Here is a 16,897-nt window from a genome sequence, read left to right on the forward strand (position 1 = left end):
TAACGCTGAATGGCTGCCGGCAGTTATCGTAAAAATCAGGTCTATTATTAATAGTTCATTCTATTAAGCATCTGTTAATCTTTCTGGGAATAAAAATCACCAAGAAACCGTACAAACAGCCGAGACCTCAGCTCAAGTCCTAGTCTCACTTCTCTTCCATTCCCTGCCCTTGGAGAGCACAATATTTCTAGTAGCTAGTATAAAGCCACACAACAATTTGGAGGTGCTGTTTACGTTGGCATTTCTTGATCAGCAGTTTCAGATCAAATGAATTTGTTTCTTTTAAGCAAACGATGCTTTGTTTTAAGGCATCTCCATTTATTACAGATGTAATTAACAAGCCTTTTAATTTGTACAGAATATCTCAAAAGCTACAGTTTCATAAAATTGATTCTATTAAACCTACAGTACAGTAAAGAAAGGGTTACTCTTGGTAAATTAGCTAAGCTTGTACAATACAACAATTATGAAATACAGGTAATTTTTAATACTGTTAGTAGACAACTAAGAAACAGACAATAATTACTAGCACTAATCTTTCTAAAAAGAATTACTTCAAATTAACTTTTCTAGGAATTAAAGAATGCTATCAAAAATGCACGATTCCCTTGGAAAATGAGAAGTGGGAACAGAAACAAAACCACATCACAATTTAAATAAGACATTCCTCATGGTGCCACTAAACTTTCATCTTTCTCTGCAGTGTGTCTTTATTTTCTCTGTTAGTATCTTTGAAAACATTTAAGTGCATGAAAACTGGCAGAAATAAATTCTGTTAAACACAGAACAGAAATACAAAGCATCATTTTTCTTAGAAAAATGTTGTGACAAGATTTATCCCAAACTAGTCTAGTTCCTTAGGAATTGCTCTGTTTTCTGTTACAAAACAGCTCAAATGCATTTTTATAACGTTCTACATGCAATGAAATACAATGCATAAATGAAATCTGCATATTTTCATGTGCCCAGAAATTATGTTCATTTTGCAAAGTGAAAAATACGGTTTTATGGCACTAAGAGTTGAGTTATACATGACTGTCATTCCTGTCTTTTCTACTGACCATGGCCACATTACTATTTCATGTCAAAATACTTTCTGTACTTGTCTTTTTTAGTGGTGATATTTAATCTTAACCACGATTCTGATTTATAAGTCAAACAATGAATGTTGAGCTAGTGCTTCAAATTACTCTTAGGTAGAACTACTTCTATATCTTCAATTGCTGGGGTTTTTTTGTTTTTGGTAAAACTTTGCTTCCAGTAAGCTTGAGCATTTCGAGCCACACAATTCAAAGCGAAGATATGAAATCTTTTCTTTCACTTTTTTTTAAAGTATAGCAGTAAGGACATTCCTTAAACATTTCCCTCAGAACTACACCTGAAGTCTACACATGACTTTAAATCAGATTCACAGCCAAAAACCTCTCTTCCTCTCTGTAAGATCACAAGCGTACATCACAAGCTTAGGATGTTATAACATTAAAAAACATTGTGAAAAGTAACACAGAACAAGTTGACACACTTTCAAAAGTGACATTTAAAATAACAAAACCGCGTTTCCAATTTTTAACTCTTGAAAAAATAAACAAAGGTTTTCCTGAAAAATTTTGGTCAAACTTACTTCCACATTTACGAAGATGGAAGAATATGTAACTATAGAATGCATGTAGTGCTCATGCTGATGTAATTCCTTTTAAAAAGCCTTCCCATGCATCATCTATAGTATAATCTGAGATTCTTACGTTAGCTTCAGTATCTTTGATCTGTAATTAGCCAAAGTTAAAATCCAACGGTTTTATACTATAAATTTATGAATACTTGTAATTAAGTGACAGAAACACCCATTTCACTGAGATCTTAACTGTTTTATTCACAAAATAAACAACTTCATCTTCCCAGAGGATGAATTTAACAGAAAGACTTAAAGCAACAGTTATAAAAAAAAGCAGTACTGAAAATTTGAAAAAGTCTGATAAAATTTACAAATGCAAACTACCACTTTGTACAAAATCTTTTTTAAAGAAAGTTTAGTCATTTTTTAAAATACAGTTTCAACAGCTCAGAAACGCCCATTTATTTCAAACTGTTTAGGTATTATTTTCGTCTGTGTGGGGAATTCTCCCTTCGTCTATCCTCATATTTTCTGGATTCCCTGTACTGGTCAGAGGAATGGTTGTACTTCTCTCTAAGTCTTTCTGAGCCATTTCTATATCGGTGGTCTTCTTCTTCCTCCCTTGGACTTGACTTGTTATATGATCTCTCTCCAGATCTAGATCTTTCTCTTTTTCTACTCCGATGTCCATTATCTCTGCTCCCGTGTCTATAACTTTCATCATCAGAAAAAGAAGCTCTTCTTTCTGCTTTCTTCTGTTTTGAATTGCTGTGTTTATTTTCTAGATCCTTACTTCTCTCATAGTTCCTATCTCTTCCACTATGGTAATCATCTCTGCCATTAGACTCATCCCTGTGATGGTATTTTGATATGTCATCTCTCCTATGTGCTTCGTAATCGTCTCTGCCATTAGACTCATCTCTGTACTGATATTTTGATGTGTCATCCCTCCTGTGTGCTTCTCTCATGTTTCGGTGATTCCTTTCTGACTTGCTCTCACTATCACTTTTGTCCTCTTGCCGCCTCCTTCCCACTTTCTTCTCAAGCGATTTTCTTTTCCTTTCTTGTTTTTTCCGGGAAGCTTTTTCAGATTCTCTGTTTTTCTTTTGTGTTCTCCTTCTTTTAGCTTTGGAAGCATCTGAAATGACAACAAATTATGGGAATAAGGTTCTATTTTAATCAACTATTTGATCTATTAAAGTACACCAAGAGTTATAAAGAAATACCTCTGTGGAAAAACATTCCAACTTTTGTTATGTATCTGGCCAGAGGTTACAAAAATATCAGCTTTGCTTGTATCCCTCCCCTCAACCACGGATTTCATGCAATAGGATAAAATCCACCCATTCTTTTAAATGAGCAGGTTCTGACTATTTTTAAGGGTCTGGCTGTATTATAGGCCTCATATTTTAATACGAAAAGTTCTCCCTTGAAGTGCAAGCTAAGAAGCCCAGAGCTACATTATTCCTCTAAGCTTCAGCATTTGTCAGCATCTGCACTGTTACAAACCCACAAACCTCACGTGAACAACAGGCAAGGCTACACCACATCCAAAACAGTAAAAACAAGAAAACATGACCTCATGGAATAATCTCCCACACTTCATCCTATTTACCATGACTGCACAGTTATCAAGAACATGACATCATTCCACTTTAGCTCTAACAAACATCAAAACCAAACTTCTTCCTCAACTTACAGAACATACAAACAAACCTGCACTTGAAAGGCAAACAAAAACTAACCAGTCGTATAAATGAAGTAACTCATACCCAAAGAGTAACATGCTAAACAGGAATCTGACATAACATGTAGGTCGTGAAAGACGTGCCTTCAGATTTTAAGTGCTGCATACTGACAAAACTCCAACCATCAAGCTTCCACCCTCTTCTACTCATTTGCAGCTTTGACACCTGCAGGGTTTTTATCCTTTACCTATCTGGAAGTAATGCCTGAATTCTGAGAGCCTCTACACATCATCACCTTTTTACTGACTTGATACAGAAGGACCAGGCACAGGATGTAAAGCCATACATCAAAACTCTGAAAATTTCTTTCCAAAAGGTCATCTTTTCCAGACCATCCATTATCTTCAAATTGTTTACTTCACCAATTACTTTCTGGAAGAGCTTATCAGGCAAGGAGTTTAAAAACAGCAGAGAGGGAAAAAACTCTTAACACTATCCTAAGAAAGAAAAGCCGGATGAAATAGCTTCAGAAACTTTGTGGTACTGCAGCAACATAACAATGACTCTGGTTTGTTTCCAGGAATGATAGTGCTAGCTTGTCAACAATTTAAGATCAGCTTCAGAACCCTAAGAAAGGCCATAGACTACTGACTCTAGGAACCACAGGAAATAACATTACATTAACATCTACAGAGCTTTAAGAAGTCCCCAGTTTAAAGTGGGCCTACATACTTGTTTCAAGTGAAAAGTGAAATCATCATGAATGCTAAAGAACAATATAAAGTTAACAAGTTTAAGAAGAGGATGTTTTGATAAAAGCCCAGTGGTCCTTAAAAATACATAAATACACAGATATTTTAGTTATGCCACAGGTACTGAGTGAAAGCAAATCAAAGGCAGTGTAGCTGCTTTAAACCAGTAAATATTTGCTTTTAATTTACAGAAAATATTTTTCTGTCTAATAAAACTTGGCTTTTGAAAATAATGTATAACCACCTCAGAAACAGCCTCCATATGAACCAACATCTGTATTTCTAAATGTGCAGCAGTATTTATCTCAGAGGAAGACTTTACTCTTCCTGTTTGCTCTTTATTAACAATCTGCAGATTTCTCTCAGCAGATGTGACAAAGCATTATAAGCAAACAGTGAACACTAAAGTTGCAGTCATTTACAGTTAACAATGGTTATTATATGAGCTACAGTATCACATATTTAACTGTTTCTAACCACCTTATGAAAATACTGTAGCCATAAATTGATTTAATAGTACATCAAATATCTGAGTCCTACAGAAGCCGGCTAATCTGTCTGAACTAAGGCTTGCTGGCACTCTGATTACATGCAATGACGGATCACTTTGGCTACATTTTAGAACAGTAAGTTTTTCTTTTTTTTCCCCAACGCTACCAAGGTAAAGAAGCCTTCCCTCTGTTTGCAGCTTTTTAAAAATCAAGCTATAACCAGTAAAATACCTTCATTTTGTAGCAAGCCTGACCCACATTCGTAAGTGCATAGTTATCTCAAATTAGCATCCCATACGTGACATTTAAGTACACAAAAATCAGAGAAAAAGTGAAACTGGGCTACTAAGATATAAAAATACAAGTTTTATGACTGTATGCCTTGATGAAGGAAGGACAAACAGTAAAAGAGAGGGTCCTAAGACTACAAAAATCAAGTGCTCACACTATCAGACTGCAGACTCAGTTGGTTTGTCACTAAGGACTTACCTCTCTGGTTCCTATCAAGCAGCTCAGCAGAGCTGCAGCTGTCTATGCAGGAACCATCTGGCTCTTTGCTGAACTAACGCCTTCTTTGACCCTATTTGACTGCGCCCTCCTCTAGTGCTTTGCTGTCATTAATGTGATAGCTTTAGGATGAAATGCAAATCAGATTTCGTAGAGGAACATTGCAAGAGGACAGAAATGCATTTCTAGACACGAGCAGTTCACACTGCTTTTATTTTATTAATCTGCATTTTCATTTCTGAGTCACATAATAAATCAAATTAATTTTGAATCAACAAGGTTCTGAACTACAGAAAGTCATGCTGTGTTATCATCTGCTCATGTTATAGGAGAGACTGTACACAGTAATTCATACTAGCAAGTACTTCACAGATTAAGCAATGTTTATGACAAATAACGATTACAACATGAAACTACATAATACTAAGTTATCAGCAAAAGCTGATTCATCCTTGAAGATTTCCCTTAAGGCAAGAACCCTCACTATATCAACACAGAAAGTCTTCCAGAGGAAGAATTAGAAATGAAGAATAACAAATAGAATAAAACAAAACTCATTGCTAGAACTGACCAATGTTGTGTCTAATCCACAACAGGGTACCTATTTACAGAAGAGGATACTAGGAGCATCAAGCTCACTCAATTAAGCAGTGGAAAAAAGAATCAGATGTTAGTACCACAGTTCCCCACTAAGCATCCCATAGAGATATTAATACTAGCCCCTCCGTTCTCCACTAGACTGAAAAGACAGCTCTGTGCAACAAGTATCAACTGTGTAAGAAACTCTTCTATAAAACAGTGTTCCTCAAGTATTTAAATCTCTAAAAACGGGACTAAGATCTTCTGTTTTCTGAAAGAAGTTTATATGAGCAAAAAGTAGTATTTTAAAAACATGCAATTTAAAAAAAAATATATTTATAAACCACAGCAACACTGTCTAGAGCTAGTTTGTAGCAATAACAGTAAACAGAAGCATGGCAGTAAACAAGAGGTAAATAAATAGTTATAGCTAGTGCTTAAATACCTGAGTCACTGCTGTCGCTACTGCTAGATGAAGAGTCACTGCTGCTGGATGACTCTGAGCTACTGCTACTGCTGTCAGAATCAGAATCTGAAGAAGAGTCTGTTTCCGAAGATGAAGATGAATCTGATGACTCAACATCTTGTTTCTGAGTCATTATCATCTTTGGTGCATTTTTCAGATGCTCCCGTAATTCATCTCTAAGGAACAACGACAATATCATCAAAAAAAAAAAAAAAAAAAAAAAAGAAGCCGCTTCCCTCTCCCACCTCCTAAACTGAGAGGCAGGGAAGGAAAGCAAATATTAAATCAAACAAAAATGTTCCTCACGTAAGTCCTCCAAGGCCAATAGAAGTGAAGAAATTGATGGCAAAGCGAGTGTTTCTTGGGTTATCCCGAGGCAGTAATCCCTCAAAGAAAGGCTGCAATGTTCTGTTGAAAACAAACATCTAAAATAATCAGTATGCTAGTTTAGCACTAATTCTCACTGACATTAATAGACTTAAAAAGGAACTATATTACATAGCACAGTGAAAATTCTCTTCATGCATTTTTCAACACTTTCCTTGTTTATATCTGTGATGTATATTAACAAAATACTTCTGAGATCTAATAATGCACTGTCATAACTGACAGTTTGAGGAGCCTGATTTTGCAAAGCCCTGAGCAGACTTGTGAAAACACAGCAGCTAGTGAAAGTAAAGGATATTACTTGATGACCATGAAGGACAAAGATCAAATTAAACAGGACCTTAAGATGGTCTAAATTCAAGCTTACATGAACTAAAGCATCTGTTAAGTTTGTTTAAGAGTCAACCCAACTAATGGGAAGCAGCTCTAGCAACCAAGATGAACGCTGCCAGAATGCAATGTATTAAAAAACCACAAACGGTTAAAAGAATGTTATTGACACGGTACTCAAGGACAAGCAACTAACCCTAGAAAAACTAGAATCAGGTCCTTTTCTTCTAAACTTTGTCAGAACAAACAGCCACAGCAACTTTCATTACTGCTGACAAAACAATGAAATTAACAGACTGGCACTTGATACATTCTTGTACAAGTTGTACTGTCTTTGGAAAAAAAAATAATATAGCTTTCAAATAAATACTCTTGCACATAGCTGAACTTGTCAATGGTAGCATTCAATTTAAAGGGACTGTAAGTCTCTAATGAGTAAAGTTATACATTAACTTATTCTTGAAAATTGCAGCTATAAAACCACCGATGTAGTTGAATTTGAAAACAGAGGTTTTATTTGTACTCTTTCTGATGAATTAATTCAACGTACTGTTTTTAAAATAAAACTTCAACTTACATGTCCTTTAGTCTTGCATTTAAATTTGGAAGTCCCATATATTCACTAAGCTCCTGAAAGAATATTTTGACAAAAATCCTACTGGAGGAAGTGGTTGTTTCTTCACTCAGTATTATACACTCCAGAACCTGAAAATGTTTAGGAAAAAAACACACAAATGAAAGAAAGTATGTTCAAACTTCACCTAAAACCCTTTGGCCTCCTGAAAAAACAAGTAAAGACTATTTATTTATTTTTGTTCACCAATGCACACTAATTCTCAGTCAAGAACTTTTCTTCCTTGAAAGGTCCGTTCTAACAAGAAATTTCTGATCATTTTTAAACTAGCAATTGTTTCAGGGTTTATCCTGTCCAAGAAAAGTCAGTGGAAGAAAAACAGGTGTGAGAACTCCTGGAAAGTTAAAGATTTGAAATGGGTGTTCTAAAGAGGTGAGATATTTGGATTAATTTGTGTGTGACTGAAGAATGTCAATTAGATTACATTATCGAACAAGAATAAAAGTGTAGGAAAAGAGAATTGTAATTATTTCTAAAGTTTCATATAAAAAGCTTGAAAATTTTCTGAATGAAGTTAATTTTAGATGATTTCTTTACATTTACTTTTTGAGAGACAGCTAATTACACTGCTGATTAGCTAGAAAAGTGTACATTTTAATCAACCAATTCCAGCTCAGCTCTGTAAAATAACAGCTCAGAGCCACTAATGAAGAACTGTGGGAGACAGAAACAGGACAGGATGTTCAATGGTGTATCTCAGAATACATTTAAAATAATTCTGTTTGCTACAAGTGCCAATAGTTCCAAAACGTTGAATGAATACTAAAACCAATTTATTACTTATTTCTGAATTACTACAGATTAATAATTAAATAAAAAACCTTTGGCAATAGCCAGTTCTACTCACACTCCAGGGAATGGAATCAGTGTACAGCAGATGAGCAAACATCTTGGCAACATTCCTTAATTTGTTTGTTTCCAAACGATGAATGGTATCATACTGTTCCTTGAAAATAGCTTCAAAGGATTCCATATATTCTTTTTTTAACATGCAGAAACGCTGAAACAGTATTTTACAATTTAAACAACCAGATTAAGCAAAATATTAAACATGCAAATAACATATGCATAAATGACTTATGCAATGTAAATGTAATGCTGCTAATATTTATCACAAGACCTTCTGTTAAAAACTAATACTTAGAGAAAACATCTCCAAACAGATACAATTGATTGCTTCCAGCAGTTTGTCAGAGCATGGAACTCATCTGCATTGCAAAGTAGTAATTAACAATTTTGACCTACAGCAAATGATTCAGCAATTTATTTTACTTCTATACATCCAGTATTCTCACTGGGCGTAACCCCTCAAATACAACTTTTTTCATGATGTCACTGAGAGGGTATTTAAGACCAGAGAGGCAGCAGGAACACAGTGAGAGGCAAGACACTTTGGACATAAACACTGCAATGAACACTAAAAAAAATTAAAAATTAAATTAATTTTTAAAAATTAAATTAAAAATTATATTTTTTTAAAAAATTAAAAATTAAATTAAAAAGAAATTAACAGTTATATCCTACAGCTTTTTAACATCCACATTCAAATGGCTGGTGCTTCATAACAATATCAGCAGAAATATTTCTTCAAATACTGAATTAAAAAAAAAAAAACCTACAAATGGAAGTAAACACTTGCTTTCATCAGAACTGCTTACTCTATTTGACTTAGCGAGTCAGCTCTGCCAATGTAAGAGATAGGAAGAGCTTAGGTAATTAACCATGACTACATTTGTAGTTATTTTGAGAAAAATGAAAACAACACCAAAGACCCAAGATGCTAAATGTTTACTGAAAGACAACAAAACAGGGAAAACCAGGACAGCAACTATTGCTTTGTCTTATAAATAAAATCTACTAAGCAGCTGAAAGAAGAGTCTCTAAGGTCAACTGTTAGCATTAAGAAAAGGATCTTTCCAGTAACTCAGAACACTTTTAACTTCTTTTAGTATCAATGCCTTGGCCTCCCATTTACTTCTCTACTGTAATGGAAAAATGGGAGGCCAAAAAGCATTAAAAGGAGAAAATGAGTTCTCATTTGGCATTCACTGTGCTTGTTACAATCCAGATGCTAATTCAATCAATTAATATAATCATTTTCAGTATAATAAAGACTATTAGTTTTACTTCTCTATTAAAATTGGTTTGACAAGAGTAAACCAAAAGAAATTATCTACCATCGAGTGTAAAATCTGAAATTAGGACTCACCCCTGCCAGTAACCCAAAGAATTTCTCATATGTTCTTTGCTGAGCGCAGCAGTCAAGTATCATGTTGCAGAGTTCTTTCTGATTTCAGAGAAAACAACATTTTCTCTAGGTAAATTTGCTGTAGCAGTACAAACATCATCACAAAGTATCAAAATATTAAAGAAACGCTCACATGGATGCCAGCTGTGAAGCAAGATATTTACATAACTTCACTGGATAAAACAGTAGTTTTCCAAATTTCTTGTGTTTCTGAAGTTATCTCAGGGTCTATATTTGCACTTTTGGCATTTGTATTTTCTCTTATGCTTAAGCCGGTGTCTTTTAATGATTCTGAGCTCACTCAATGCGTAATTTAATAACAACAGTCAAAACTACTTTACTAACCGTCTTTACCACAGAGCAGAAAAGAACACTAAATCCCTGCATCTGGAGAAAACATAGACAAAGAAATCCATATTTAATTACATCACAGGAGACCCCAGAATAACTGGTACCTTAGCAAGTGCTGGTTATCTTCATAACAAAACGCCAGACTTGGAAACTAGATAGATGCACGTAAATGCCTACCTTTGTGAGTAGGAGCAGACAACTCATGAATGAAATCTGTACACATCTTTACAAAGATCCTAAAATAATTAGTTCAATTTTAAACTGTAACATTTCTTTATGTAGCGGGTATAATTTTACAGGTTTTTTTAGTCACAAAATAACCATCTAGTAGTTTAAGCTCAGACACATTTTTAAATCCTACTGCTAGAAAGAATGAAATACACAAAAAAAGCAATTGCTTTTTTTTTTTTTTTTAAGGAGCTTTTGCACAAAATAAACATAAAAAAAGCATAAAACCAGGAAGACCTCTTTTACCATTCTGAAATCTTATTTTTAAATAACCTTTTTCAAAAGCAACAAAAATAATTCAGAAGACTAACTTGAGCCTTGGCAAACTGATCTACCTAGGCTTCTTTTCTTATTAAGGAAGTGAGCTTGGCTAGGAGAGAATGCAGGAAGTAGAGGCAGATTGGCCTTCCAAAGCTTTTTTTTTTTTTTTTTTTTTTTATACACACAGACACACACACACACACACACACCAGTGACAGCCTGCCTTCCATCTCTCCTGTCCGAATGCATGTGAGCATAAGCAAACATCAGCTATGGCAGAAGATACTAGTTGCCAACTACCCAAAACAACCAGTTCCCTCCCACTCCACAAAAGGCAGCCTTGTTGGAAGAAAAGATATCTGTCATCCTTTCTGCTCATTTCCCAGTATAATCACCCCAAGTTAATTATTGTATCACCCTCCAGCTATAGATACACATAAATGTTGTTTTCCCAACTACATAAACTGAGCAGACAGTGGCATGGCTTATGGCACAGTCACTAATAGAACCAAAGCAAATATTCTCATATATGCATAAAAGCCATAAAACTGTTATGTTTTTATGCATAAAACTGTTTTATGCATAAAACATATGCATAAAACTGTGTTGCAGTTTTCCCCAATTATTGTATACTTTTCCATATGACCAACTTCACAGCGTAAATCAATTTATGACATTCCCAAATAGGTTTTAGAGTATCAGTCATGTATCTTTCATGATTATTTAAAATAAACTTTAAACTTTCCACTAAGCTTGCGATGCAAAAAGAAACATTTTGCCCATCACAAATTGTACTCAGAAGAAACAGCAAACCAACCACATTTAACAAGAAGAAATAATCCCTTCCAAATACTGAGGCAGCAACGTATGAAAGAGAAACCTAAGTTTGTTTAAAGGCATTCTTTTCAACACTGTCACACTGGGTTAGCTTGATATATTAAAATGTATATTAACTTTTTATATTATCCTGCTTTACAGTAATGCTTCAGGTAATCAGTTTTTAAACAATAAAAAGGGGTAAAGTGCTGATGCCATTGCTAATAAAGTCAGCAAGATTTGAAAAACAAATTACTTCTTTTCCTCATCTTAAATGCAATTACAATATTGGTATCCCCTGTGGTTTACAGTAATTAAATATTTTAACATTTTAATTAAATATTACAATGATTTCTAGGAGGGTATCTTGAATAACCACATGCATGAAAATAGCTTTGCCCATAGACATCCTTGCCAGTGTTATCAAAACAACTCAAGGTTAGGTCTACAGTAACTGTCTTTCAGATTAAAAATTAACAAACTTGAAAATGATTTAATTATTTTTTGAGAGATGTAACAAGTTCACAAAACAATTCCAGCTTCAATTATAGCTTTAAAAGGTTAGTTAACTTGTTTTGTTGCTTCCAGTGCTAACGTTTCTAAAGATGATTAAGGTGAGGAAAGCTTGTGGGTTTTACTGCAGAATTTGCTTTAAAGAATGTAACAAGCGCTTCCCAGTTTTGAAGACACTTTGTGTACTGTGCTGTCCAAAGCCTTCCATACAATGACAAGCAAGCAAGCATCCAGATTTGGTCAGATATTAAGTACAGCTATCTTGTCATGAAGTAAATCAATACTTAAAAAATATCTGATGTCCAACACAGAAGGAGCGAAATCTTTTGTGAAGATCTTTACCTCAATACTGTATTATGGAAAAATGCCACTTCCCAAAACTGCTGAGATGGAAAATAAGGAGAAAGACTTCTCTACATACACTGTATTTCCCCAAGTTCTCACTTGAACAATTCCTGATCAAGCAGGATAATGGGTTGGATGGACTTAAGCGCAGCCTTGCAGGGAGATTATCTATTTTAAACCAGCATTACTGCTTTAAAGAACAAGCATACCCTTGCTACTCTACTCTATTAAACCAGCTTCACACATAAGGGCTAAATAACTTCTCTTTCTGAAGTTAACTCACTTTTCTCACTCCTTTCTGATTCTGTGTTTCTTCTTACACTATTTTTTTTTTTTCTTTCATTCATTCTCCTTTGCTTCTTGCTGTGATTTCTCTCTGTAAGAGCCACTCCTCCTCTTTCAGAGTTGACCCACAGCTGTTCTCCAAGGAGGCCGCTTTGCTCCTCCTTCCCTAGCTGGAAGCAATGACATTTCCCCTCTCCTTCCTTGCAGCCATGCAGTTCTGTTCCTGCACTGACTATACAAGCTGTATACAATCTGAAGCAACCGTGAGATATCCCTTATCCACAGACTACTAGTTCTTTTTAAAACATACAAGTTCCCATGCTAGTATGTGTGTTTCTATGATCGTGTAATGAACTGGAAGAACCAATATGCTGGAAACAAAACTAGTAAGGGATATAGGCTGGTTCACACCACTGTGAAATTACCTAAAATCAGCATCTTGTTTCTGTACATTGTTGCAGTGTTTTCACAGATGCTGTTCCTCATTCTTCTCTATTTTATTCCAGCTCAAGTTTATTTTACTACCTTTAAGCTTTCCCTACAATGGTAGGGAAATGTAGTGCATGCAACTTACATATACCTATTTTTTTCCAGCATCTCTCTCTTCTTTCTCTCAGTTCTCAGAATTATTGCACACAGCCAAGGCTGACAAAGGGATAGAAGGTGCTTCAGTAGCAGGTGGTCTGGCAAACTGCATATAATGCTTTTGGCAGTTCCAGATCTGTCCTCTATTAGGTCAGCTGATAGTTATTCTTCAACTTCCATTATCCCTTTGTCTACATTTTTATTTTTTTTTAAACCTCAGTTTGTTTTATGATTAGAGAACTGTATGATTAAAGTTGAACATACTCATCAGCAGACAATTAGACCTACAGGATTTTATGTAGGAAGAAAAAAATGCATATAAGGACACACATGTATTTAATTGTGCTGCTTTAAATCTGCTTCCCGCTACAAGTCTGCAGCACACATGGAAGGCTCTAGTAAAACAATACATTGAAGCCACACAGCATATGCTTCCTTTCAGCCTCAAAGGTATGTGTGCAAAAATTAAGTAACGCCACTGAGGTGATGTGGGCAATTCCATCTTCACAGCTTAAATGCATACACAGAAGTTTACAAGATCAAAGCCTAGCCAGAACTCTAGCTAGCACCAGGTACTAGTAATACAGAATATCACCTCCTCTTCTATATTTTTTATTTTGTAGATGGACGTGTATACCAAAATAAACACAGAAAGGGCAATGAGCTTCACAGCTAGATAATGAAATCAGCTATTTTTACATCAGTAACATTTTTATTAATGCGCTTAACGGAAGCTTTTATGTTTTTTATATTTATTGGAAACATTTTAATAAAAACATCACCTACCACAGTTATAAAATGCATGAATCCTATTTAAAAAAAAAAGAATTTAAGTCTAGACACTTCAGAGAGTTGCAAAAAAAATTTAAAAAAGCTAGCATTTTCTCATTCAAAAGATAAACGAGTGAAATGCTGGCACCTTCTAATAGATTTCACGTATTTTAAAAAGCACATTTTAAAATATAAGTTAGGTTTCTGGGACTTCATTCTGTATATACATGGCTTAGAAGTTCCCCTTAATTTGTTACTATTTATTTCCAAGAGATACTTTGAATAATCCAGCTACACAATTAGTTATTTTCTTCTGCAAACATTCAGTTCCTCCATGATCCTGAAGCCTAAACAAGTAACCCCTGTTCAGGTCGTGACAGAAACCTCAGGTCAAACAAAGCACCTAGTTCATTCCCATCTACTTAACTCTGTTTAGAAACTGCTTGCATTTTAAATATGTAATCTACATACTAACTGGAGGGAAAGGAAGAAAGTAGATAAACTGGTTCCATAAAGGGCATTTTTCAGATTTTATCTCAAGATCCACATTCTGCAGTTATATGTGCGTTTCTGATGTAACTTGGGGGATTATACTGATGTCAATGGCACTGCATGGTGCACACAGTAAAGCCACAGAACAAGACCCCATCTATTAAAATTTTATATTTTAAATGTAATACAGTGTTTAGAAGCAGGTTTTTTTGCACTTAGTCTTCTGAGGATCTTATATGTGTAAAAACTGGATCAAAAATACAGCATAACTCATAAGAACTTAAATTAGTGTAAAATGGTCAGATAGTAACCTAGCATAAACAAGCACTCAGATCAAAACTTCCATTTGAAAAACATCACAAAATCAAATTTCTAGTGGAAGCGTGGACCCATCTCAAACAAACACAAGCCTACTGGTAACACTGATCGTTCTTTCTCTCCTCAATACCTTTTCAAGTTGCCTAAGGAATAGACCTGAATCCGAGAAACAATTTATCATCTACACACCATGGAATACTCTAGACATCAATTCACAGGGCACATAACCTAACCTATCCATCCTACGTACTGAAAGAATACACTATAAATCAAAGGACTGTTAGAGGCATTCCTAGGATCCTACAGATTGTAAAAAGACAGCCAAACAAAAAAACCCCCATCATTATGCCCTATATTAGTTATTGTCTCTCAGAGGAAACTGCATCAAGCCAAGTCCTATTTCAACACAAGTCTGAAATAAACTGAAGGCTCCATGAAATAAACAAATAAAATGATAGTCCTGCTACAAAAGACAGGGAATGGCATGGAAAGACTTAAGGATGATCATGTATTACAGACAGTAGCAAGGCTGTGAATTACCAAAGTGCAGCTGCCAAACCAACCAGCTGGGATGCCCCACATTTGACAAAAGTAAACCAATGAATCTCTGAAATCACTGACTTGATCAGAACAGAGTTATCAGATTTAGATCATCCCTCTCCATACCAGCTTCTTGGACTCTGTTTTCACTGAATGTCAAGTCAAAATAAGTACTCCTGCTCTCTTCAAAACTAAATTAAGAAATAGCACAAGTAAGACACTCTCCCCCCCCCCCCCCCCCACCCCGAAGTAGGACTGTTTTGAGGAAGTGTGACTCCATCCTGTAAAAATGAAAATGTGTCAAATGCATGCATAAGTCTTTCAAGGGTGTGCTTAAAAAAAAAAAACTTCTCATATCAAGTAAAAGAAATAAATCCTGTGACCCATTATTTTTGTTTTTGTATAGCCACACTGAAGGCCAGATATTGTTACAGAAGCGGCCCTAATTTAGTTCAGCAAAGTTCCAAGTGTTGCTGTATACAGATTCAATTTACATCACAATCATTGGGAAGAACAAACCAAGCCTTTCTGTTTTATCCAAATTCTTGAAGAGCAAGAACAATATATTTTTTCTCCCTGAGAAAGACTGAAGAATAATGTAAGAATCCCTTATGAGCTCAGCTTGAATGATGCTTCAGTCCGTTTTAACTAAGTATTCTGTAAGCAGTAAAATCTTTCAAAAATAAATAAATAAATAAATAAATAAATAAAATTCAAACCCCAAATGCATTCCACATACACGTGGATTCATTCCACATACACGTTTCACTAAAGAAGGAGCAATTCTCCAGGTAAGCACTTGCGAGTGGATAGATAGGAGTGCTATCTAGATCTGAACTACCATGAAGAAATCATTTTCTTTCAACTAAAAGCATCAAAAACAGAAACGCACTCTCTTTCAAGAGCAGAGGTAACAAAACGTGGTAAGGGAAAAAAAAAGTGAAAAGCCCATTTCTGACATTTTTCATTGGGCTTGTTTTTTTTTTTTTTTTTTTCCTGTAAGAGTTTTGAAGCCAGAAGAACTGGTAATACCACATTCCTCTACTACAGTTTTAACTTAAATTTTCTTCTTTGGCAGTGCATTGGATTCACACCATTTTAACACGGATAATAACAGCACTTTAAGAACAGAAGTAGTTCTCTCTGCCAAGATCAAACATATGCCCAAAGCAGAAACTGAAAAGCTTGTTTAGAACAGCTTGTCACAGGCTGTAGTACAGACTACAACAAAGCTCTTCAACTTTTGATCTGCACGCTTCAGTTGGGTCTAAAAAAAAGCAAAAAACAAAAAACAAACAAAAAAAACCCCGAAAAACAAGAAAATGCACTCAAAAGGGTTTCTTGAGCTTTAACAATGGCTTTTATTGCTTTTTTTGCTGTGGATTTGACTCACATCAGTATGTTTGTTCTTTTCCTAAGCATTAGAAGTAGTACTTAACTATTCAGAATATCAAATTCAGACTTTTATTCTCATTATTTTTCTGCTTTTAAGGTAAAAAAAAAAAAAAAAAAAAAAAAAAAAAAAAAAAAGAAGATTTGAAGTATATTTACAGTAAAAAAAAAAAAAAAAGCCCTGCTTTTCTTGAGCGTTTTTGTAAATTCAACTGAGGCCTGAGATCAAAAGATGAAAGCTGGGCAAGAAAACTGCTTGTAAGCTTGCAACAGAAAACTGTGCAGTTATTTTTAAATGAAGAATAG

General features: G+C 34.9%; 1 protein-coding gene across 4 annotated transcripts in view; it reads right to left on the minus strand.

Moving 5' to 3' along the window:
• Positions 1-302: 302 nt before the first annotated feature.
• Positions 303-16,897, minus strand: part of CWC22 (CWC22 spliceosome associated protein homolog) — a 33,511-nt gene continuing 16,916 nt past the window's right edge. For all 4 annotated transcript variants that reach the window (XM_048953860.1, XM_048953862.1, XM_048953864.1 and 1 more), the window contains exons 15-20: positions 9,656-9,733; positions 8,294-8,446; positions 7,390-7,517; positions 6,402-6,503; positions 6,075-6,271; positions 303-2,750 (exon numbers count right to left, since the gene is read on the minus strand). In XM_048953860.1, coding sequence (XP_048809817.1) covers positions 2,095-2,750; positions 6,075-6,271; positions 6,402-6,503; positions 7,390-7,517; positions 8,294-8,446; positions 9,656-9,733 — 1,314 coding nt within the window. In that variant the 3' untranslated portion in view covers positions 303-2,094. The remainder of the gene's footprint in view (positions 2,751-6,074; positions 6,272-6,401; positions 6,504-7,389; positions 7,518-8,293; positions 8,447-9,655; positions 9,734-16,897) is intronic.

Source organism: Lagopus muta, chromosome 8 (assembly GCF_023343835.1).
Source record: "Lagopus muta isolate bLagMut1 chromosome 8, bLagMut1 primary, whole genome shotgun sequence".
Classification (NCBI taxonomy): Eukaryota; Metazoa; Chordata; class Aves; order Galliformes; family Phasianidae; genus Lagopus; species Lagopus muta.